At 38.2% G+C, this 26,687-nt stretch overlaps 1 protein-coding gene across 1 annotated transcript in view; it reads right to left on the bottom strand.

The window, feature by feature from the left end:
- DAGLA (diacylglycerol lipase alpha) overlaps positions 1 to 12,690 on the bottom strand; it is a 48,384-nt gene extending 35,694 nt beyond the window's left edge. The window contains exons 1-2 of the mRNA XM_063289195.1: positions 12,570 to 12,690; positions 2,754 to 2,892 (exon numbers count right to left, since the gene is read on the bottom strand). Coding sequence (XP_063145265.1) covers positions 2,754 to 2,848 — 95 coding nt within the window. The 5' untranslated portion in view covers positions 2,849 to 2,892; positions 12,570 to 12,690. The remainder of the gene's footprint in view (positions 1 to 2,753; positions 2,893 to 12,569) is intronic.
- Between the last annotated feature and the right edge of the window lie 13,997 nt (positions 12,691 to 26,687).

Below are 26,687 nucleotides of genomic sequence, written 5' to 3'. Positions count from 1 at the left end.
CTTGCAGCTTTATGAAATTAACTGCTGACAATAAAAGCTTATCCCATAACAAACTTACTATCTCTAAGATATTGCAGCATGTGTAATATTTTATTCACAGAGAAGTTATTTTGATATGACTCATGCAGTAAGTATGACAAGGTTTCCTGGGTTAGCCCTGAATGGAATATCACAGTGATTTTATGTACAGGTGGATGTGGGGTTCTCAGATAACAGAAAATATCAGTTGAGTTAACAGCAAAGCTGTGTTTCATTAATATCATTTGTTTATGGATGCTATACATTTCTGGTACTGCTCTAATAGTAAAATGCTGGTGGTTAGCTAATGAAGTTGTTTTCCGCCCACATGCTGATTTCTGGATGGGGTCCCAGAACACACTCTGTGTTCTTCTGCAATACAGAGGGGAAAAAAAGGAAGGCTGCTTCAATCCCCTTGACAGATCTATCTGCTTCAACATTATGTCAGGAGGTCTGGAAATGGGAACAGTAAAAACCTGCACATACTTCAGTAGTCAGCAGAGGGCAGGAGAAAATGTATCAGGCACACAGTTTTTGAATCCCACATGCAAATTATAATGTTTCTATCCTAGCATGGTATTTACCATGCTTGCCAACATAACATATATACAAAATACAAGAGCATGCCTATGCAATAAAAGCCAATGCATCTTAAATATCATAGCCTCCCAAATTTCATAAATTTGTTTGCTCATGAGGAACATGAATATTACTGCCCATCTCTCCTTTTGGGAGAGATGGGCAGTAATAGAAATTTGAAAAATAACCGAACAAACAAACAAACAAACATGCCCAACAATATGAAGATGACACACAAATACAATCACCAGCAACAATGAATGAATGAATTATCCATGAACAGCAGAGTTGGGGGAACAGACATTGGCCTAGCAAGTACTAATTTGTACTAGAGCTTTGAAATCTAACAACAGGAAACTCAGTATCACAGCAAAAGCATTCTGAGGTCAGATATTAATTTTAGGTGTCAGAATTGAGCAGAGGCCACCATCCTTTCACATAAAAAACTCTTGCATCCTGAAAACACTGTTTTATTTAATTTCAATTTCACTGAAATATATTGATATTTGTAGTTTTGAGCAAAAGCTTCAGTAATTATTACTGACTTACTGCAAATCACTGAAAGATCTGTCAGTAGATTCCCATCTTGCCAATCTTTGTTGTAAGGAATTCTCACAATATACTGGTTTTGAAATAGGCTAAAACAGCAACAGAAAGTTAGTTTGGTGTAGTGGTTAAAGGACCAGGCTAGAAACCAGGATACTGTGAGTTCTAGTCCTGCCTTTCCCACAAAACCAGCTGGGTGATGTTGGGCAAGTCATTCTCTCTCAGCCCTAGGGAGAAAGCAATGGCAAACCACTTCCAAAAAAGTTGCCAAAAATGCATCTGTTGCCAGGAGTTGAGTCTGACTTGAAGGCATATTGTATATATACACATACAAATATACTGTTTCATTACTACAAAGCCCACTGGCCTATGAGAGAATTACTACAAAAAAGGGATGATGACTGAATAAAGCGAATATTAATGAACACAGCAATTTTCAGTTGAATCACCTGGGTTATAACCAAATTGATTATTAGGAATATGACAAAAATTAATACTACAGCTAGCAAGCAAGGCAAGGCATTTATGATAGTCTAACCAAATATAATTGTCATAATCAATTCCAGTTTTTTTATCGCTCAGCCATACACAACTAAAAGAAGTTAGTAAATTTCTGCTCCTGGAATCCAGGAAGGGATTTATGACTGCCTTTTATTAAAGCAAGTTTATGTATTTATGCAACCACACTAAATATTAAAAACAGGAGACTGTTTTTCAAGATAATTTCAACTGGTCCACAGTTCAGCCATCTAGTTAGTTGATGTAACCTGAAGATAATGATACCTAATAGAGCCCAATCCATTTAAGTCTGCCCCACTTTTCCCACTCTTTGTTAACTCTTGTCACTCTTCTCTGAGTGAGAAGGGAGGGAGTCAGTCAGTCAGTCAGTCTGTCTAATTTTGTGATTTTAATATCAACTCAACCATTTTTCTTCATCTTCAATACTTTCTCACTTTTACTGCCTCCTTGTAACATTTTGTATAATAAAAAGATCTGGAGATTTCAAAAATGTGTTTATGGTTTTATATATATTTGTTTCTAATAAAGATAACACCTCATTGTAGATATTGGATTTTTTTCCCTTAGGAATCAGTATGACTCACTTTAATTACAAAAATATTAATGGGTTAATACGGAAGAACTGCATATTGGTGGGCTTTCTCAGTGGCAGTACCTACACAGAAGCTACTCAAACCAATTCTTTTTTTTTTTTTGACACTGACAGTATGATTTCAATGGATTTATATCATATTAATTATCAACTACTACAACTATGGGTATCATTATTGTGGCTCCCTCTCTCTTTAATGTTTATTATGTTGCTTTTCAATCCTTTTTAGCTGATTTAAGGATAAACTGTATACTCCAACAACTTCCCTAAAGGCATTACAGAGCCACGTTAGTGGAACAAAAAATTTAAAAAGGAAGATTTGAACCTGGATTCATCTACATGAATAGATCTACTTTCACATTGCTTTGTATATATGAACTCTAACAGGATATTTTAAATTATAAAGTAATATTAATACCTGGAAATGAAAATTGCAAAACAAATATCAATGGCTCATTACCTAAAACATTGAAGACTTCTCACGTATATTTTCACTTACCAAGTTGTATGAAGGAGAAAGAGAAAAATGGCTGGCAAAACAAGATCATCACTTCCCACAGACCAGCGACGACGGAACACTACAATGCCTGGCATGGCTAGTGGGTCTGAAAAGGGTCACCAGGCACAATATTAACTTTCTATAATAGAAGCACAAACAGCAGGAACATAAATTGCTTCCAGGTATGACAATATCAACATTGTCACTATAAATTTCTTACATACATACATACATACATACATACATTCTAGACACATTGCTTCTAAAATTCTGTTTGTTGAAAGTCTTCAAAGAATCATTTGCAACCCTTGAACTCATAACCCATTTTTATGAGAAGTTAAAGGATTTAGATTAAATTAATACTGTTTATGTTACTTCCGGAATAACCTGATTCAGTGGTCTATTCATGTAAATCAGTAGAAGCTTACACCAAAAATGTAAAACTGGTTTCTTTTTATTTTAAAATGATGCTAACATTACAGAAAATGTGTTTTTTACATATTTGACTCCTCAGAGAATGTTTAGTAGATGTTGGGTGCATCTCCTTGCTTTTGGAGATCAGCAGAAGCTGGTTACTTAACTGATATGATTTGGGCTTGTCTTACTACTGGCACATTTTGAGTAGAATCCATTGGGTGTTAACATGGCTTGACTGATTGCTGCTTATAAAAATGCATCTATTTTTGTTGGTTATATCCACTTATTTTGAAAGTTTGAAATGTGTTGTCAATGTTTGAATTAGGTTTTGTTTTGTTTTGGGGCTTGGATTTCTGTAAAAAAGAAAGGAAGAGGACTGTTAACAATTTGGTTTGTTTCTCATATAAATTTCAAGTTTTGTTTTTCTTCTTTTTTAAAAAAAATAACTCACATCATTATCACAATTTATAGACACAAGGAAAGACAGAAACACACACACCACCACACACTGTTATTTGATTGGTTTGACCTAATAAAATATCAAAATTATATTAGACCTCAGGTCATAACATGGTGGATTCATATCTACAGTAATCACATGCACACTCATGCAGTCTTTAACATAAAGAGATGTGCAAAAAGTGCCACAACTTCTATTTTGTACAATATATAACTGCATAAACCTAAAATTGTTTGCAGCTTGATCATGTCATTTCCATTAGTCCATAAAACTTTGGAGGATCAGTAGCTGATCTTACCATGAAGCATTTTTCTGATTACCCGATGATCAGTCTGAAACAAAGAGATCAACTCCTCTTCAAGTAAGAAGGCAGGGCCAAGCAGAACTGTACTTCTGACTCTATAGAAAGTCCCCTTTAGTCATAGGACTTGACTTCAGCTGTATAGACTATATTTTTGTTTCTTGTAAACCAATAAAATAAATCCATATAGTAAAACATAAAGGGATTTAATTTGGATTACACATGTGCTACTTCAGGTGATGCTTCTGTTCAGACAAGAAGGATATTTCATGGTAAGTTAAACTTATCACCAGAAAAATAGAGCCTACAGAAAGTAGCCACTGGGGTTAACATCTTCAGCCTAGAGCACTCTGCAGGATTGTGCAGCAAAGGCCACATCTGTATCTCTACTTTGAGGTTTGCTTGTGTCACTATTCCTCTGAAAGGCCATGATTCCCCTAGGGATCAGTTGCTACATGCAGAGTGAGTGAAAAGATAAATCCTCTAGCATCTTGTTTTCCTTTTTCTTACTATTTAATTTGAGTTTATTTTATTATGGATGATTTATTGCATTAACACATAATGTAGAGACTACCTTGCAAGCCAACATATTGTTGCCCACATCCCACCAAATAGCAGGTACATACAGTGTGCTGACACACAGTCAGAAGCCCATCCTCAAGATATGTCTTTATATCCATTAGTGAAGTACTTGAACTGATATAGCACACTGTTCTATACACAGTCTAAACACAACTAGCAAAGATGTCTATTCAGTTTCAGTGTCTAGTGGGCCTATTTTCAATGTCCTTAAACAAATGGCAACTGTGATATTTGGTCATTCCTTATTCACTACTTGTACAGCTGCTGGAGGAATATAAACTAACTGCACAAGTACTGATAAATTTTTGCAGCTATTGCTGAAAATCTGGTAACAGTTAATGATCTACAGTAAGTCTCAACCAGGCACAAAGTTATTGGGAATTTTTAACTGATCTATTGCTTTTTCCTGCACTTTAACTTTCCAGCAGCCTAAGCATGAAGCTACCCAGCAGCACCGACAGTACTGCATCGATGCATCTTAGCCCTAATCCCCATTTGCCTCCATTGTTTTTTCAAATATTAAACAAGCATTGTTCTCTTAAGCAAAGAACAAAAACCTAAATCATCTAATTTCTATTATGCATTACAACTAGGACTAGTTTCACAGTATACTCTTCTGGTCGTTGGCGACGTATACTAATATTATCAAAAGAGATATTGTTTTATACTAAATTCAAATTCCATTTTAAGTACTCTCACTAGATCTGTAATCTTCCACAATGAGCTCTAAATGTGAAGTTGCATCAGAATCTCAAAATGCTATTATTGAATACAGTGCAGCTAAAGATGCATTGCGAAGAATGTACACGGTTTGATTGCTGCTCTCTTCTTTTTCAATCTGAACATTCTTCATAAAAATAGACTCATTACTTTCCTGTTTTAGATCTTTACTGGGATTTGTTTCTGTAAGGGTTGAAGCTGGTGAAGTGGGTATTTCTGGTTCATATTCCAGGAAAAGATATTTTGTAAATAAGGGATGGATAGTAGAAACTTTCAACACTGGAACTAAGTACCCATATGGATGTTGACTCAAAAAGGCAGGAAGAAACCCAGGTTTCAAACTGTGGGACTAACATATATAAAGGGCAGGATTCCTGGGTGTGTTAAATGGAGAAGTTCTTGCATACATTGCTTCCTGATTCTCTATAAGAAATCTACTTGTCTAACCTTCTTAAGTCTGCTTTGGCAATGTGGACCGGGGAGACAGTTTATCCATATCTAATACAAAGCCTTGATAGTTTCCAAACTGTACCAAACAGATCTGAACTCTAATACAAAGTGTGGGCAGGGGGGCGGGATTGGTTCCTTTGAGTCAGTGTTGACTCCTGGCGACTGCCTGAACTAGCCCTGCAGTTTTCTTGGCAAGATTTTCAGAAGTGGTTTGCCATCGCCTGCTTCCTAGGGTTCAGAAAGAAGGACTGGCCCAAGGTCACCCAGCTGGCTTCGTGCATAAGGCGGGACTAGAACTCACAGTCTCCAGGTTTCTAGCCTGATGCCATAACCACTATGCCAAACATGCTCTCTATACAAAGGTTACCTACAAGAAAATAAAGGAAATAAATATTTATCAGAAAACCCTTAATTAATAAAACCACTCCATTCTTATGTTACTCATTTCAAAAATTATCAGTGCCTTCACCACTCAGCATGATACAGGTAGTCCTCATTTAGTGACCGCAATTGGGACTGGCAACACTAAGGGAAGCGATTGCTAAGTGAAAAATCATATGACCGCGACTGAGCTAATGATTTTACTTCAACTTTCCTTTGCTTTACAGCATCAGAAGAATATGACTCCAAACAGCTGGGTGAGCCCAAATGGCAGAGGAGGTTTCCAGAACTCAACTCACGAGGAAGCCTGGGTAAACATTTTATAGCACTTTTCCTCCCCTCCCCCTCCCTCTCCCTCTCCCTCTGGAATGCTCAACTGGCATAATTAGCAAGAAGAGAATTTGTATTTACATTCATTGGAGAGGAAGGGATTACAAGAGAGTAAGTAGGCACACAATGGGGAATATATATTGAAAGGGATGCACTGGCTGTTTGCCTAGTGCATTGGGGTGAGCCGCTTAGGAGGCAAAAAAGCCTTTAGTGTGAAATTAATTAGGGTCTTGTCAGTTACAGGCAGCAGCTGCAGTTGGAGAAGGGTTCTAATCAACTAATTAAGGTCACAGAACAGAGCTTGATACCTTGCAGTTAACACTTTTTAAGGACATGCTGCAGAGAAAACCAGCTCAGGAAGAGATAGCTTGTTTACCTTGCTCTGCAAGGAGGGGGAAAAAAAGGTCAGGTATAGGACAACATGTACTAATTGACTGTAATGGTGAACACATGACTGAGAGTGAGATTGTGCTAAGGTTGTAAATGCAGGCATTTGATTGCAAAGTTACTTTTTCATCACTGTCGTAACTGCAACTGGTTGCTGTCTGAGGCAGTCACTAAATGAGGACTACTTGTATCTATTTAACAAGCCACAAGTCCCAGACTAAATTAATTGCATTTTGGACCCTCATGGAGCCTGAATCTAATCCATAAATCCAATGATTTCACATAGCATTTTATTTACCCTTGTACAGAATACAATTTGTCAATGAACTAGTAGGTAAAATATTGTCCCATTTCAGCTATGAGGTGTGCTTACCTAAAAAAATGTAGGCTATTGTTGGGAAGGTACTTTTTAACTAACTTGCTTCATTTTATCTACTCAGGTCAAGCTGCTGCTTCCCAAACATAATGCATATATCCCTCTTGATTTCATAAAGCCTTTCATTCACCGAATATACAGTGTCTGAGAACTTAAGCTAACCCTCTTCTGAGTAAAATATCAATTTTTCTTTTTTACAGTAACAATAAATGATACACTTTTTTATTTTAGTTGTACATGGAGTATCTCAACCATTTATATTCAGTCATATTCCCTCCCTTTTTAAAAAAATAGTTTTTATTAAAAGATTTTACATACAGTATATAATAAGAAGTACATTCAAGGAAAAAGATACAGTAAATGTGAAAGGAAAAAAAGAAAAGAAAGGAAAAAAGAGACAAAGAAAAAAGGAGATAGAAAAAAGGAAGAGAAAATAAAAACAGAAAACATGAAAAGAAATAGAAAGAAATGGCTTCTGATCTTCCTCTCAGCAGTTAAATATATAATTCTAATCAAACCTCTCTCTCTAACATTACATTATAATTCCCTTCTTTCTAAAACCTATTCTTTCTAATCATCAAAACCATAAGTCACAAAATCATTTTATTACCCAAAATGTCCATAAGGAGTTCATATTCCCTCCTTCCAGATAACTGAGTTAAGATGTACTTCAGTAATTTCCGCCAAGCCAAAATCTAACTCCAAACAAAGTCGACCAACTTTATCTGACAGATGCCTAGAATAGTCACAGCAACCCTGCAAGGGCTCACCCAGTCCCTCCTTATCCAGGAGGGCCCCAGTCACCTGAAACAGGACTGCTGGCTGGCTATCTGTGGATGCATAAGAGCAGAGAGGTGAGCATGCTTTGCTGCTCTTACCGCCACAAGGTAAGTCCTAATAAGGGTCTTACCTGTGCCTAGTTGGCTTTGTCCTTTGTCTTTCTCCAGTGACGCTCTAGGCATCTCTTGTGTTGCTTCATGTCCTGGAACTCCCCTGTGAACCAGGGTGCTCTACAGGATCCATGATCGCAGAGAGTCTGCATAGGCACAAATCGATCCAAAGCCCTCATCGTGTGCTCATTCGAAGTCATGACTAAGGCCTCAGCTGAACTGTGCACCAGAGCCTCAGGAAAAACCCAAAGCTGGGAATGGCAGACTGAATGGCTGTGCCTGCTGATTCAGCGGGTGGAGCTGACAACACGGTAACTTTTTTTGGGCTCAGGCAGGTTTTCCTGAAGCCCAGAAACGTTCTCCAGATCAAGGAGAATACCTGGAATCATCCCATCTGTCCCCTGGAAGGCTGTCTGCAGCCAGAAGATTGCAAACAGCATTTCGTGTTCGACTGGTAAGAGCCAGCTGGGAGCAAGGACTTCATCACTTTCCAAGTGGCGCTGTAGCCTTAAAGGGACACTAAAACCAGCCACCCCATTTCTAAATCACCCATTTGTATTTTTTTTTTAAGTATACAGTGTGTACCCCAAGAGAGGCTTTCTACAGTGAGGAGAAGCTGGTTCTCTTGGTGCTTAACATTATTTTTAAGATTACTTTTTTAAAAAAAAAATTCTTTTAAGTTTTGGATTTCATTTTCCTTCCAAAGGAAATTCCAAAGATTGAGAGTAAACAATTGTCTTCCTGTTATTATTCTTGTATTAAATTTGAAGATATTAGCATTTTCCTACATGTTGAATAGGCTGATTTGAACCTTCAGTTTTCTGTTCTCACTTTCCCTTGAGAACTGTCTGCTATTTCACTCTCACTTTATGAAAACACACTTTGGAACGCTTCCATATCTTTGACTTTCATTAGTTAAGCTCCCAGGGGGCGCCATAATCTACTGCATGAGACATGGAGGATTTCAAACAGATTCTTTCTGACTTTCACCAGGATTTTAAACAGATTTCTTCCAACTTCTATCAAACTTTTATGCAAGATATCCAGGACATTGTGGAAAATATGAGATCTAAAATGCCATCAGGTTGGGGATGTGGTGGATGAAACTGAGGAATTTAAGAGCAATAGAAAAGTTTTTTTAAGACTGAAGTTGGGATTTTTATTGAGATGCTGGATGTAGACTGGATAATGGAGTTGGAGAAATCTAAGGGAGAGAGTGATCTGCAAGCCATAAGTAAAATCGATCTCCTGGTGGAATGCCATGAAAAGAACCTGGAATCTTTGAGGGGGAGAGTTGGGCTGTTTGACTCTTTCAAGAGGAAAGCTCTGTGCACATTGTAGATAACTGCTTTGGTTTATTTTGAAGTGGGATAAGGATTGAAGAATGTTCATCTGGTTTGCTTTAAGGGTTTGATTGATGTTACTCCCTTTTAAAGATATGGAATTACTGTTTTGAATTGTCTGTTTTTTTGGTTTTATTAAGATTGGGAATATTAAAATTGTTGTACTATTAAGTATAATAGCAGACAACGTATCTGCTTTTTAATCTGATTCTTATTATAGTAGACAGAGCTGTATAGAATAGTGGTAGGAAGGGAATAATTAACTATGTTTAATCTTTTGGAGGGGAGAAAGAGGTTTAAGAGATTTATATGAACACTTTTTCTTTATTGTAATATAAGGGGAAGGAGTAACTGCACTTAGTGATTTTTATTATGTGCTAAAGTGGAATGACTTGTAGAAACAATGTGGTTGTTTTGGTTTAATATAGAGATTGATTATGGAAATCTTTGTATATCCTTGCTGTTAAAAGTCGGAAGCCACATCTTTTTGTAAATTTGAAAAAATTTTCTCTTGGTGTTTCCACACTTTTGTAGTTTCTTTCTTTCTTTGTAGCTTTGTAGCTTTTTGGGGGTTTTTTTTGGTAGCTTTTATTCTTCTTTTGAAACCTAATAAAATTTACTATTAAAAAAAAAGGAAAAACCCAAAGCTTTCTCTGAGCCCCTACTAGGTCCATCAGTCACCTAGGGCAGGCTGATCGAATAGGGCCAACCTCCCTGCAGTGGGGGTTGGCTATAAACTCCAGGGCCAAGAGGGAGTAATCTGTCCATGGCAAGGGACTAATGTTAACATCCCCCAACCCCAGCTAACTCTGCCACTGCCCTGAGACAAAAACCAGACCCAATATGCAACCTCCACTGTACGTTGGGCCATCATTAAGCTGGATCAGGTCCATGGTTGCCATGGTGTCCATGAACTTCCAATCCATATCTCACTCTGGGCCCAAAGAAGGCAGATTGAAGTCCCCCAGCACCATTAGTTTGGGTAAGTCCACCGCCAACTGAGCCATGGAGTCAAGGAGCTCAGGCAGAACCCTTGCTACCCTGCAGGGAGGGAGGGAAGCAAGCAGTAAGCCCAACTGATCCCTACAGCCCAATTTCACAAAGAGGGTCTCCCATTTGGCTATGTCTGGCTAGTAGAAACTCCTGGATAACAGCTGTCCTGGAACTGCAACTGGTGCCACACTTAAAATCCAAGAGGACACATTTCTGAGAGACCCTCCACACCCAACCAAGTTTCAATAACATGCACCAAGTTGGCCCTCTTGTTCACAATCAGATCATCCAGGTGAGCTTTGTTGGAGGCTGATCTGGCATTAAGCAGCAGCAGCAGCAACCCTGGAGACCAGGCTTTGGGGCCGAGCACAGGGGAATGGAATACCATACTGGTGTTAAACACCAGGGCCACCTTCCCTGAGAGTGGCCGAACTCCTCCTCCTGCCATATTTCCCCATGCTCATCATCACCACTTCAATGCTGCCCTCCCCCAATTCCATCCCCTGATATTCCCTTCCACCCCCAACTCTAATGGCCCATCATAGTCTTACCAAACATCTTTCATTCCCTGTGGGAGAGTACCCTCAACCCAGCCATCTAGTGCTTTTGTCTCACATTCAGCACCTGTGGCTGGGGCAGTTCCTCCATCCCATCTGTATACATCTCTTCCCCTCTCCTCCTCCTACCGCCACCCCACTCTCATCCAGGTCACAGAGGGGACCTCACACAAAACAGATCTAGCAGGCTGGGCTCAACCCCCCACCTTCATATCTCACACAAGAGCAAGAGGCCAGTACAGCCTCACTATGCCCCAACTTCCAAAACAGTCTCAGCTGGCAAATCTCCCAGATCTTCTCTTATTCTCTCTTTAAACTTCATTGCTCCAATTCTCACCAAGGAAGACAGCACGCATTATTAACTTTTTCTTCCTTCCTATTATGCTAAAAATCAGGATGTTGACTTTTAGTGCTCCTTGCTTTATAAGCATATAAGGTATTAGTTTTTATTTGCAATTACTAGAAATAAGTAGTTGTAATCTTTCAATTATCTTGCATTTTGGCATCACGCACCATTTCCAGCAGTGACAACACATGGTGATTAAGAGCCAAGAATACTTCATTTTTGAGAGCAAACCTAATATAGGATATCCTTTTCCTATTACAGAAATAGTGTTCTCTATGTAACTAACTTCTGAATCTATTTATGCTCAAACTACTACATCTACTGTGTAAATCAAGAATAAGCATAATTACTTCATTAGTCATGAAGAAGTATTTGATTTGCTTATACAGGTAGTTCTTGTTTAGTGATCACAATTGGGACCAGCGACACTATTGCTAAACGAAGCAGTCACTAAGTGGGAAATCACATGACTGGGACTGTGCTTTCCAGCTCAAAACTAACAAGAGTAATTAGTTTCACACCTTCGGCTTTTGTTTGCTTCCTCATCACTCCCCTGCCCTTTGGAATGCTCACCCCATTGCTGGAATAATTAACAAGAACAGCATTAATGTTGTATTCATTGTGAAAGTAGGGGAGAAAGAGGTCAGACACAGGAGAGATTGCCTACAGAAATTGCTTGCTTTTTTTTTCTCCACCCCCCCCAGAGTGGAGAGATTGGAGAGAAAAGGATTACAAGAGAGTAAGCAGGCACACAATGGGGAATACACTGGGCTGCTGGCGTGGGACTCTAGTGGCTGTCAGCACCACTGCATTGCTTTTGATGTGTATTCCCCATTATGTGCCTGCTTACTCTCTTGTAATCCCTTCTTTTCCAATCTCTCTGCTCTGCAAGGGGGGAAAAAAGAAAAACAACAGGTCAGGCACAGGACAATGTGTACTGACTGTAATGGTGATAATTTGACTGAGGGATAGCACTGTCAAAACTTTGAATGGTTGCTGAATGAGGCAGTAAGCAAGCCTACCTGCAAAGACAGGGTAACAGCTAAATGAAAGGAGCATGTCATTAGAAGGAACACATCATTCATGTTTTGTATATGAGGAGTCCAACAATTATGAACACAGTAAAAATGGGTTAAGAGGGTAAGTTATGTAACTAATTTTTCAGCATAAATCTGCACCAACAAGATTATGAACAGCTGTATCTGAAGTTATGGAATAGAAAACCATGCAGAACTGTAGCTTCAAACAGAAGAAAGAGAAAACTGAGATCAAGTTATGCTTACATAGCATGTAGAGCATGTAATCCAGTAGAAGCACATTCTTCTGTCACAAGAAGCTTTATTGGGAAAGCCTGTATCCATGGATGTAGACTTTGTGAATGAAGGAGGAATCAGCATATTCACCCTGTAGCCACTGAAAATCCCAGGAAGGAGAAGAAAAAAACAGCTCAGTGAGTTTTTCCTGATACACTTCATCATCACTGTTATCACCATCATCACCGCTACCACCCGTTTGTTCGAGAATGCATGCCTCATTCAGTCAACCAGGATTTCTCCAGGCATGTGAAACTGAGGTCATTTCTCCAGTCCTTTCTATATCCTTATTTAGCTAAAAGACTATTTATGAATTGTGGGATAAAGGGTAAAGGAAAGAGAATGAGATGATGTAGAGTTGTCACTCATATTGTGAAAAATGCCAATAGAGAAAGAACAGCACTGAAGCTATTTTGCCTCTTCTACAGGAAATAGCAAGCTCTAGGGTACTCTAGAGCTGTGCTAAAAATAAGGAATTCTTCCTTATGACACATTTTACCACTAGCAAAACTATTTAAGCAAATAAGGGAAAAGTAGGGATCACATGTTGTTGCTTTGATGTTCTATAAACAAAGAAGCAGGCAGAAGAGTACCAACATCGTCATTAAAGAAACTATGCCTTAGCCACCACAGGGCCTATCTAGATAAATACATTGGGGGGAGGGGTGCTGAGCTCAAAATCCCTTTTTCTTTGCCACATCAAATTACCAGGAATTCCACCCAACCCATAATCATTATATACAGCTCAAAGCTCTCTTCTAGTAATATAAAGAAAGGACATGAGCTAAAACACTACTCACACTATATACTGTAAGTTAAACAAATCCACCTAGAATTACATAATTTTTAGTTTTTTTTTAAAAAAAAATACCAAATCTTAATCAACATTTCTTGATAAATGAGGTGAAAAGAACTTGACATTTAAAAGATTTAGAAGAAAGGAGACAGAAGTTTAGGAAAACAATGCAAAAGAAGTGAAATTGACAGAATTAGTCTACTGTCTTCCTCATATCAATTCTCACCAATTTTCTGAAGCACTGGAAAGACATGGGTATGGAACATCATTTGCATGAATGCAAACTAGTATCTATTACCAGTTCTTGAGAATAATTTCCAACTGTTCTGGAATTAGTAACTGTCAGTGGTAGAATATACTATTTCTATACAGATTGTCTCAAGTTCAATTCCTGGCAACTCCATTTAGCTAGCAAGTTGGAAAAGACACTCCAGAAAATGGCTGCCAGTAGGAATTAACAAAATGAACCAATGGTCTGTGTAAAACAAGAGTTCCAATAGAAGAGAATATATGTATAGTATTTCAGGGTTGAACTATAGCGTTCTTGGGGCTCTCTGAGCTTGTGTCATGTTCACGATTGGGTGGACTTATTACCTTTTGCTGAAGTTGCTTACAACAATGCTGTGCATCAAAGTACCAGACAAACCCCTTTTCACGTGGTTTCTGGTCATGACTTTGTTCCCATCCCTGAACTGCCACAGCCCCCTTCCCAAACGTGTTCTGCATCTGACTGGGCTGTTAAACTGTCTGATTCCTGGCCAGTAATTCAACAAGCTTCAGCTGACGCCCAGGTTGCTTACAAATCTCAAGCTGATAAACATCGCTCTTTACAGCACGACTTCAAAGTTGGGGATCAGGTGTATTTATCCACTAAATTTATTGAATCACCTCAACCCTCTAAAAAACTTGCTCCCAAATTCATTGGTCCTTTCCCTATTGTTGGTCTTGTCAATCCAGTTACTGTTAAATTGGAAATGCCTCACAATTTGAAACACTTGCACCCTGTTTTCCATTGCAGCTTGCTTAAGCCTGTGCACCACTCTCCGCGTTGGCACCCTCAACCTCCTCCTCCTCCTCCAATTATGATTGATGGCCAACAACACTTGGAAGTCAAGGACATCGCTGATTATCGCAAGCTTTGAGGCACCCTGCAGTACCTGGTCCGATGGAAACACGGTTTCCTCATCCTGAATGGGTGTCTGCCCACCATGTTAATGCTCCTGATTTAGTTAACTGTTTCCACCTTGCTTACCCTTTGAAGCCTGCTCCTTAATTTATTCTTTATTTTGGGGGAGGCAGTATGTCACGTTCACTGATTCAATGTAGTTTATACATCGTAACGTTTCACGTGCCATGGCGCTGACGCGCATTTCTGTTTGGGAGGGAGCTGCTGTGAAACCTTGTACCAAGCTCTGTATGTGAAATCAGTACAATGGAATGTGTTTGGGTTATGTTCTCTGTTCAAGGCCTTTTCCCGCAGACCATCAGAAACCATTAGGAGCACCTGGGATTGTGAACTTGAGAAGATTCTACGGGGGGAGGGATTTCGTTTGCACCCAGGGTTTTTAGTTTGAATTTGGCACACTTTCATCATTCTCAGCTTTCTCTGTGATCCTGCATACTATTCTTTAATAAATCAGATATCTTTGAATTCCTGTTCATGAGTCTGATGGTGTTTTAGAATAGGCAACCATCACAGCTTGGTTGTTTGCTTGCAAATGTTTCATTACCCAACTAGGTAACATCATCAATGCAAGTGAGTGTGGGGTTTTCTGCCTGTTTGTGTATAGTTGCTTGCCCTGCCAGTTTTGGTGGGGATGTAGTTTCCTCCTTGGTGGTTCCTTGATTGGAATATTGGTTTCTGCTTGAATGTTTGGTGTTGATCCCTGCTTATCTGAGTGTTCGCTGCTGGAGGGGAATAAGTCCTCCTGCAAAATCTGCAAAATTCTTTTTGGATGAATATTTTATTAAAACATGAGAAGCTTGCATGGGAGTTCGTATGATTTCATAATGAGCAGGAAGGGAACAATAATATATGCAAATTAAAAAAACACTCTAGAACTTTATATGGGTACGCATACATGCATTTTTGGAAGTGAAAAGGCAAGAAGAAGGATGAAGAAAAATGTTGTATGCCTTCTGGGAGGAATTTTGTTTCCTCATGCTTAACTGCATTTAAAACACACACAGTATATGCTTTATTTTATCATATGATCAAAATATTGGGAAAAAGCAGTCTAAATAGGCATGTAATAAATATCAGAAATATAACAAAAGCAGTAATTTTGCTTCTCTGAATTGCTTTATCTATTTTTAACCACTGAACCCAAATCACAATAAAAAAGAAAACTCCCACAAATGCCCCTATATTAGACTGATTGGTTTATTTAATCAATTTATATCACTGCCCATCTCACATACATGTCTACGGGTGGCTTACAATGGATAAAGAATTATTTAAAAATTATACACTTACTGTATTAATGGAAAACATATCAAGTGTATGTGTGTATTTTATATAACCTCCATCTTTTTCTCTCTCTCTGAAGAAAATTTCAGTCAGGGCCAATAATGTTAACTCAATATATTACTCAACTAGTATCTTCAAATAACAAAATAATATTGTGTAGCCTAAAGCCAGCATATTTATGATAGCAAATAAATGCTTCATTAGATGCATTGGACGTATATAAACAAGCCCCTGACTTACTTAATTTCTATCATCATGTTGCCTGCTGTGATTTCGCCCTGTTGCCAAACAGATCTAAAACAAGCTACTGATTTGTTTCTCAGGTTAGTGGCAATGGAAACTGCATAGATAACACAAATATTAAAGAAGCCAATACATCACATTGAAATCATGGTTGCCTTAAACATGTTTTGTAAATAACGTCTATTTCACAGGTTTCCTACCACATACTAAACCACAAACAGACAATATTTTGGCTTAACCTAATATGTGTACCCAGCCTGTATGATGAATTTGTTTAAGATAATGAGCAGAGACAGAGAAGAGCAATGCAACGTCTTCACAGAAAGTTGATTAATGATCATTTTACCTAAGCCAGGGGTTTTCAAACATTTTCAGGCTATAGAGCCTGTTTAAAAAATGCCCAGAATCCCTGATCAAGAGGCAAAGGTCTATGACAGAAAATTGGTTGCACACTTGTATGCCGTTTGCTTCTAAGCCCTTTCCCCATAAGAGACCACATATAACCAAATCGAATTGTTTAACAAATCCTTTATTGTTGTGTTAATTACTGTACAAGATTAGGGAATGCCAGCATGCCACTGACATTTGTGGTTTCAATATGCCATCCTGAAGCATTTGCCATTTCCATACAGAATGTCACATTATTTTAAGCGCTGTATCTGAAAACTGAGTCCATCTGGTGATTAGACAACAAGCGGTATTATAGTGCACGCTGCTATAATAATGCTCACCGGGTCCTCTTTCACAAATGGGCATAGCCAAGCAACTACAGAAAGTTCTGCCTATAGATTCTTTAGCATGTCATGCACACTTCTCTGTCTGGCTCATAAGTTATGCTAAATGAACTATGGGTGGAAACACACTTACTCATGGAAGGAGCCAGCAGACACAACCAGACCAGTTTGTACAAGCATGGCTAGGAATAATGAACAAAATGGCTCATTTTCTCTCTCTCTTCTCACATTGTAGGATAGGTCAGAATGCTCTTACTAGATGTCTGAGCTGATGAGTTGTACAGTAGTTCTGCAGTTAGGCCAAAGATTTTAGGCCACAGATCTAACTGACTGTAACCAGGATGGGCAATCATTTTTGTCCAATATTGCAAGACAGCTGGAAATGGTAAAAAAAAAAAGTGACTGGGAAGGGCTAGGTAGGCAGGAGCAGCTCTTTGTCACGTGGCGCTTTTGCTATTTCCTTTGGTTTTAGACTTGTTGTATAAATTAATGATACAAATAACTATATATAATAACTAGAGATGTCATATAGTAGTGTTTAAAGTGTTTGCTGAGATCAGAGACAGTTGGGTTCACATTCCACCCTACTATGAAATTCACTGGGTGACTTGGGGTCAGTCAATACCTTTCAGCCCAAGTTAACTGACGGAGTTGCTATTGCTGCGGCCATAAAATGAGGGGACATCCCTCATTAGGTGCACTACCTTTTGCTCCCAGAGGAAAAATGGAATATACATATAATACATACAAAAATTAATTATAAACAATCCAGAAAGAAAAATGACATGAAAGGGAAGAATAGGACCATTGTGGAAACAAAAAAATGTGGTAGGGAAAAGGAACTGTATTAGAGAGGGAAAGATGGAGAAAGAATTATCAAATGTTGGTAGATGAATCATTAGCTGAGGTACAGCCATAAATATATTCCTAAAAAGATGATAAAGAGATACTGAGTTTTTCAATACATAGAACAACAGTATGGCAATAAAAACATTAGGATTTCATTCCACTGATGAATGGATGATAGCATCAGATTCTTTGACAACTAGCACTGCAACTACAAGCTATTTAAATTACCAGTTTCCACACTTGTATGAACCTCCTGAATGCTCATGTTAGAAAAAAGGAGTATTTGTAGGACGAAATTACTTCTACCACATACTTCTTTTCAGAATAAAGAGATTGTATGTATGTATGTAGTCTTTATATGAATGAGTTTGAGACATAAAAAGAAACAGGAGGATCATGATTACATTTGGTTTGGCATGGAGTATTTGCCACTGTTGCTTGTATCTAGACAAATCTCTTTAACTCAGTCTCAGATGGAACATGGTCCACTGTCAAAAGTAATTTATTTATTTATTTAATTTTTATCCCTTTATTATTTTTATAAATAACATGCTCTTTGAGTGACAACTGTCGCAGGATGAGAGCAGAAAATGCTATTGCACTCATATCCTATCAGTGGGCTTCCCTTAGGCGTTGTTTAATCAGCAGGAGACCCAATGCTGTATGACAGAGGGCTTTGGTCTAATTTAGCACAGCACTTTCTTATGGGTACTGTCCCACACCCAGGACTGAGTAAAGTAGATTAAAGCTGTATATACTTCATTAAAAACAGTAATTTAAGAAATATATCCATAGCTATAAGAAGCATGGAAATTTTGTGGCACACCTCAAACTTAAAATGCATGATTATAAACTATTTATTTCTTAATGTCAGAAAGCCACTGGATCTAATTTTTGCCAAAAGAAACGTCTGTTCCCTGCTTACTGTCTTTACCTTACAAGCATGCAAACAAGAAATACTGAATCCTCCAATATATATTACACTGATTATACCTACTCATAGCACTCTCCTCTGTATTCAGAAGAACACCAGATGGCATACTCTTACCATAAGTAATTCAAGCGGAAATCTGCAATTAGAATATGTATAAAACATCATCAGCCTTCAGGCTGCTATTTTAAAGCCCATGAATAGGATTCTTTCTGCTTCACAACATGCATCTTCACAATCTGGAGACTGTTCTGCCTTGGAGGATATGATTTCATCTTTCACAAATGTTTTCAGCTTATTGTGGAGGGACATTTTAGCCAAGGCTAACTCAGAAAGAAACCCTTTCTCTTTCTGCATCTTGGACATCATTTCTTATGGCATAAAGTGAAGGGGTGCTACTGTGATGTTCCAAATCATTCACTTGCCCTGCCTGCCATAACCATTAGTGGTATCTTCAGAAGGGACTACACTAAGGTGTCTGAAAGCTGCACCACAAACTACCACCAAGAAACACACAGATTGACTTATGGATTTCTGCTGGAGCTTCTCCAAGTGGATGTTTTCTAATCCTTGTAGAAAGATAGCAGAAGATGAGGCACTGCACCCTGCTTCTCCCATATGCTAAGAATCGTGACTTTCTGAGCCTCATGAAAGTGAGAAAGTGCTAGCAGCAGCAGAAGCAAGCTCAGCTATTTCACAGTTAGCATTAGGAGTCTCTAGACAAGATAACTCTGGACAGAACAGAGACATGCTGTAAATCCTGGACTGCAGCAACAAACTCTTCATAGCCTTCTCATCTTGCTAAAATCTTCCCTCTCACTGTGGTCTGTTCAGGGGCAAAGAAGGATAAGTCTTCTTTTCAATTCTAATGCATGCAAGGGAAACTAAAACTCAAAGACATCCTTCCTCTTTGGACAGTGATTTCAGGGGTGTTTTCTTCTTTATTTCAAAGAGAGGTATGCGAACTGTTTCAAAACAGAACTTGGTAGGCTCAAAGGAAGCATTTTAAATATTCTGACTTCAGAACAAAACACTTGTGTTTTAGAGAATTTTGTTCTCTGTTCAGAACAAAACTCACTGGTTTTATACCAACACTACTTCTGGCATGATGTTTTGAGCATCATGATTGACTTCATGTTTTTTTACATTTCAAGTGGCTTTTTTTAAAAGTCCAAAATTAGCCAATAAAACAGCAGGTACCAGTTCCTTCTCTGCTACTATTAACTGAAGTGAAGGAAGAATATGAGTGTCAGGCGGAGTCATGGAAATAACAGGTTGAGACTGAAAACCATACTAGACATCTAAAAAGACTGCTGCTTACATGGGAGGTAGATTTACTGCTGGTTTAAAATTATTTATTATGGAGTTGAGTTCAGTTAGGAGTTGAGTTCAGTTCATAGGTTATTACAGTTTATTATTGTTCCACTCTGTGACACATGCTTTTTCATAAGGCCAAGAAATTCAAATGTAAGGTAAGCAGGTGTTGCTAATCCTGGCTTGAGGTTTCAGGTATCATTTGCTAAACGCAAAAACTAATTACATGCTTGCTTTTGTGTACTGAATGCTAACAACTTGTCATTTTCAGTGTGTGTATGCTGCAGCTAGTCAGAACTTACCAATGGAGGCAAAATGTGCTCCAGGGTTGTTCCTGGTTTTTTTGAGACCTATTGGAGGCAGTCCACTTTCATAATAAAAAAAAAGTGCCCACCTCATGCCTCACTCAAGCCTACAGCAGAAAAGAGTTTATGTTGTTGTTGTTGTTGTTGTATGCTGTGTTTAAGTGCCTCAGTTGTTCAGCTATGCTGCAAAATTAAGCTCATATCCAGTATTACTATTGGAGTTGTGTGTTTGCATGTTTGCGTGTAAATAATCTGTGCAGATAAATCTTTCTCTAGTTTTCATAGTAAGCAATACTTAGCACAGAATATCCTACTACCTAACTTGTGACCCTAGAGCAGGAGCTTCTTTTGAGCTCTGTTTCCTGAGAGAGCATTTAGAATGTTTCAAAGCTTATTCCAGGATAGCATGACTGAAGGCATTCTGAGTTTTATTCCATCAAAATGTATGATACTCAAGACAATTCACTGAATTCTCCCAAGTTCAAAGCATTTCTATGGTTTTATGCATATCTCTTAGTTTTAAATAGAAGGGAGGTTTTAACATTCCATTGTTCTATCAATGGACTACCCAGAGCTGCTTTGGTACAGAAAAAGCTTTCTCTATATGTTCTTCCAACAATCTATCAATGGCAGGTGGGTAGGTAGAAAGAAAGATACTTTGGCTTCTTTTATTTCTGTAGATTCCTGCTTCTATAAATTGTATAAGGCAGGATTTTTCAAACTCTCTTTTGCAAAACTCTGTGGTTCCACAGTTAACTTGATAGCGTTCCATGAGAAACTAAGGACAAAAAAAAAAGGCTCACTTGAATGCAACCAGGGTATCCATAGCAGTTTTTCTAAAGTGCAGCTGAAAGGGTGTGGCATGTTCTCCTGTGAAAAAATGCCACAGCAGTCATTCTGCAGATCAGGCGTTCCAGGAAATTATAATAACAAGTTCCACAGCCTGAAAGAAGTTTGAAAACCTCTGATATAAAGCATATATGAAAACTGAAATCCAAGGCAAAGGTTTCTGCTTTTTGTGTGTGTTAAGAACACTGAGTGCTAAGAGAAACCTTAAGAAGAGACGGAAATATGTTGCTCTCTGGGTTAGATGGGGAGAGCATGGGTGGTGGTTGGGGGAGATGGGCGGTGATATAAATCCAAGTAATAAATAAATAAAAAAATAATTCCAAAGTTGCCAGAATTTCAGAAGAACGTGCTTAATGATTTGTCTTCACTGCTGAATGGGCAGAAGCTTTCAGAGTTCTACAAACCTTCTCTAAATCCTACCTGCCTTCTGCCTTTACTAGTAGATCCTTCTCTCTCATTCCTTGTACAGTTCATATTCATTTTAAAATTTTCCAGATGGCATTAAGCAGCAAGCATTTTAAAGCATATAAATCTCAAGATTTATACACCAACTGATAGCACCTTGATTAGCCATTGCAAATTATAGTGTATAATCAAAATCTCCACAGTAGTTTTCAGAAATAAATACTCCCAGCAATCCTTTTAATAAATGTGATTGCAAAAGGCATTGCCAGCCAGGACATGTTAACTCCCAATGCAACTGAGAAAAGGAAAGGAAAGAAAAAAAATGCCTTTAAGTTTCAAGGAACAGGGAAATTACTTCTAGGAAGAAAAATTATATGTAGTATTTAACAGGAGTATGGCCAAGTTCTTAAATAAACTGGAGTTAGAAATTATCAAATTTTCTGTGAACCCCAAATTATTAAGTTAAAACAAGATTATAAAGAGATGCAAATGTATCTCATCAAACTGTAGGAACTGGAGTTAATGTGAATACATTTCACTATGTGAGAAAATGTAAAGCGATGGAAATGGAAGCAAAAAATATATTTCATTATACATTTCATGTGGTTTGACTTGACAGTGACTGATCTGGAAAGGGACCTTGAAATTATGATGGACACTTGACACAATGAATGAATGTCACAGAAAAAGTGAATTCTGCATTTAGGAGCCTTGGGAAAGAAATGAAAATAAAACTGCTCATTTCATAATCCCTTTAATCATATATATACTACTCCGAATACTGTGTATAGCTCTGACTACCCTACTTTAAAAATACCTCTCCAGAATTAATAAAGGGCCTTGAGAAATTTCTTTATGAGGAAAGAGTTCACTGATTTAAGGAATGCAGCATAATAGACGTATGTGAAATGTTGCATGTAGGAAGCATAAGGGTTCTCTTCCTCCTGGGAAGCCTCCAAGGGTTTGTTTCTTGGAATGCTAGCTCCTAGCAGAAGGCAATTCACATTTTTAATACACAAGATCATGTAAACATGATTCACAGAACTGGTTTCTTCATTCAGTTTTAATATTTTCCCACTATCAAGTAATTGGATACCAGTTGCACACCAGAAGGCATATCCCATCTAATCCCCAGAAACATAAATTTATGAAAGTATTAGAAAAATAAAGGAAAATCCTAGACTGTGGCTTCCTGCAATCATAGAAATCTAATTTTTTAGGTTTCGGTCTAACCTGTGATAAATGTCTAGCTAAAATTAAATAGGTAAAAGCTCACCAGCAGTATACCTTTTCCTACAGCCAATGTTTTCTGGCAGGTCTCAATTACAAATTTATTTTCCTCTGAATAGCTTTTCTTAATTTCCTCAATGTAAAGAGAGGCTTTAATGAAATGCATTTATTTTTACCTGCCCCTTTTTAACATATAGCTATAGCTGGGAAGGAAGGAAGGAGGGAAGGATCGATCTCCTGGACAGAATAATTCCCTATAACTGGATAAGAGAAATGTAGAGAGTAAGGAAGATGACCTTGATGGAGATATGCAGCAGCTGTTGCAAAAAAGGCTGGAATATTTTTTTAAGTCTAGAACGTCCAGATAACATTCAGAAGCAGATACCTCCTTAATTCACTGAACTATAAGGAGGAGGAGGAGGAGGAGGTACAGCACAGTCTTGCAAGATTCTGTTATTATAGCCAATCTCAATTAAAGTAACTTTAGCTTTCCTGTGGAGTTGGCTTCTATCTACCTACCTCATCTACCTAATGGGGCTGACAAGGAAGCACAAATATTGTGTTTCTTGTTTTTACACTTAAGCTTAATGTATTAGAGCACATTAGTCAGAAGTATGGACGTTCCTGAGTATTAACCAACCAATTCAAGAACTCAGTGTGCTGCTCTCTCAAGGAATCATATTTTATAGCCTAGAACTGTTTAATTGTGGCCAAACAGGGAAGTGCCCAATAAACTTGGCATCCAGTTTTATGGGCAGCTGAGTAGAGGGAAGGTATTTGATGGAGAGGCAAATGTGGTCTCCACAGTGATGAAGGTGACCCTCCTGGCAACAGTAGTCAGCAAAGCATTTCTAAAGTCCTTTGTGCTCTCCAGCTATTCCATGAGGACACAGTGAACTAGTCACTAAGAAATGTTGTGACTTGCCTCATAGATCCTCAAACCTAGCTCTCAACAAAGTTAGTATAATTCTTCAAATTAGGGCATAGATATGTCAGAAAGAGTCTGCCCACTAGGCCATCTCCTTTGTCAAAATATGAATCAAGAAACTCAAGTTAGTTCTGTCTATGCAAAAATCTTATGGATGTAAGAACATAAATAACCGTTGAGGGCATAAAGAATGGCCTTGAAGGACAGAAGAAAGAGCCACTACCAAGGCAACAGTCAGATAAGTGGGCCCTTGAGTCCTGGCCAAGAAAATAACTTGAGGGAATGACTCAGACAAGCCCATCCCTAGTTTACATGAAGATAAAAGGGGTGGGGGGGCACATTCAAACTTGCAAGGTTCTGTTACTATAGCTGTTACAATAAAAGTAGTCCTGACCTATATGGCATTAGTTTCTTACTCTGGTCTACCTTGAAGAACTGAGAATAACTCACTCTGAGTCAGAAAGACAGTACATTTGCTAGATGATCCATCAATCACATAGGAACACAACTGCTTACTGTAGCTGTTGCCACTGCTTTTGATCCACAATAGCATGAGTAGGAAATTAGGCACTGGTGATGGAATTTGTTCTCTTTGCTGAGCTGATTAATTTGCATTGCCTCCTACTGTTGATCTGTAGGAAGATGTAATCTATTAATTAAAGTCAGGTGTTGAGCCATTAAATGTGCAGCCATTGCTGACATTCCTCTGGGTCTGGCAAGGGGGCAAGACCTCCTTATCTTGTAAAGAGTTGGGAAATAAGTAATGAGACTTGATGATATTGTCAGGCTCACTAGTTCAACATTGTAGAATGTTGCTGTACATTCTACAGATCACAGCATGGTCTAGAACTAAGTTTATTCATGAACAGATTAGTAGCCAGTAAAGGTAACTGATCAACTCTGACAGTGAAGAACTCTCAATATATAATGAGACTCAAATCATTCTAACCTGGCAATTTTCTGGCTTTCTGTTCCACATCCCCACCCCTGCCATGCTATAGCATCTTAGCAGTCTTTTCTGCTGAGGTAGAACAAACACTGTCCTTTCTCAATACTCTGACAGTAAGTGTAAGTAATTGGGGTTGCAAATCATGAGAATTTCCTATTCTTCCTTCATACTGAGAGACCAAAGCTTCATTAATTTGAGTGTTTATATCTGGTGTGTTTTGTTGGAAAACCTCATCACTTCACCTGTGCAATCCACAAAAGATTCTGTTTCACTTCCATGTTCTCAACAGTATCTTACACAACTACATGTAAAATTGAAATGCTCAAGTAACCAACAATTTCTCTAGGAAAGAACATGTGCTCCTACTCTGTTTGGAATACTGACACCTATACATGACGGACTCGTCCCTGGGGGAGCTGGGGATGTTGACGACCGACAGGAAGCTCTGGCGTGGGCTGGTCCATGAAGTCACGAAGAGTCGGAAGCGACTAAACGAATAAACAACAATGCTATTCTAAAATGCTTTCATACAGTATCAGTCTACTTCAAGAGAAATTTCACACTCATAGAATTGTCGTAATCTAACATTAGTTACTATTTTATTGACTTACTGTGAGTGTCTTGCTTGTATAGTAAGATAAAAATTTAACAGAAAAAGTTATATTAGTATTGTCTATGGAAAATATGTGAAACAAATCTGCTATTAAAAATGCAGCTAATGCATTTTTATTTATTGTACTAATAAGCAGTATGGTCTGGCTTCAGAACACCAAATAGGTTCTTCCAGATGACCATGTAAGCAGCTAGTTATTGCATTTCATTATCTGGCAAAGCTCCATCAAGCACAACTAGGAGTAAGTGAAGTATTTTGGATTTAAGTAAACAACCAGCAGAACTAAGTTTTTTTTCCTTAGAAAGTAGCCAGAACAATGTGAAATGGATTTAACAATTAAATCTTTTGCTATGTAATCAACCTCAGAGATTGGATGCTGATCTACCAACCAAAGAACACGAAAGACAATGTAACATTTTGAAAGTTTCATTCCAATATACATTGTAATATTTTGACTGTCTATAAAACATACTAACACTACTCTTATTTCGATTGCCCTGATTATCAGTTTACTTCTGTATGAACTTCAAGGAGCCAGGTATGATTATTAAAGCCTACTTGATTAGGGACCAAAGTAGCTAAAAGACTGCCTATTAATGCATGAATCTAACTATTTTATAAAAATAGCTAGAGAGGCTTCTCTCCAGGCTGAGTCCTCTCTACCAGTATAGCAAGGTTACTATACTCACAAAAGTGGTGCGCTTTGGGTGAGAGCTCCCACTGGGTAGAACTCTTTATTGCCCAGAGACAGTCTAGCTCCTGTGTTCTGTTTTTCAGGCAAAAGATGATAAGGCTTTTGAAGACTTTATTTAGTTGCTTTTCGATTTTTCATCCTTCTGACGGATGATTATCTTAAATGTAGAAATGATAATTTCTAAACATGGTTTTAGATGTGGACTGTATTTTAATTCTTTTTTAAATAATTATTTTGAGCATGCCCTACGTAAGTAAGTAAAACAAGCTGGATTTCCACTAAAAGCATCCAACTCCTGTCCTTTTGATCTTCTTCAAACAATTCATATTAAAGTAGAAACTAAAAGAGAGCACAGCAGGGAGAAAGGCTCTTCTTCTCCAGCTTAACATAAACAACAACTTCAGCTAACTTTTCCTGCCCAATTCCACTGCTATTATAAATAGCATATATGGAGACCTGGTGCTGGAATACAGCAGCTCATCATTTTGTGAGAACCCTTTAGAGAAGGCACTTATTTAATGATCTCACAGGGTATACTGTCTTTCCTATATATATAACTATCAGATGCAAATACATATACATACAAAGCTATCTGATATCAGGTCAGACTATTTACCCACATAGCATAACATTTCTACTTTGGAAGAAGCTTTCTAGGGTCTATGGCAGAGATCCCTCTTGTTACCTACTAACTGGACCTTTAACTGGAAATATTAGACCCTTGGATTTTCTGCATGAAAACCACATGCTTTTCTACTGAGCATCAACTGTCCCTAAA

The sequence above is a fragment of the Candoia aspera genome, chromosome 1 (genome assembly GCF_035149785.1).
Source record: "Candoia aspera isolate rCanAsp1 chromosome 1, rCanAsp1.hap2, whole genome shotgun sequence".
Lineage (NCBI taxonomy): Eukaryota > Metazoa > Chordata > Lepidosauria > Squamata > Boidae > Candoia > Candoia aspera.
This window is presented reverse-complemented; position numbering and strand designations above follow the sequence as displayed.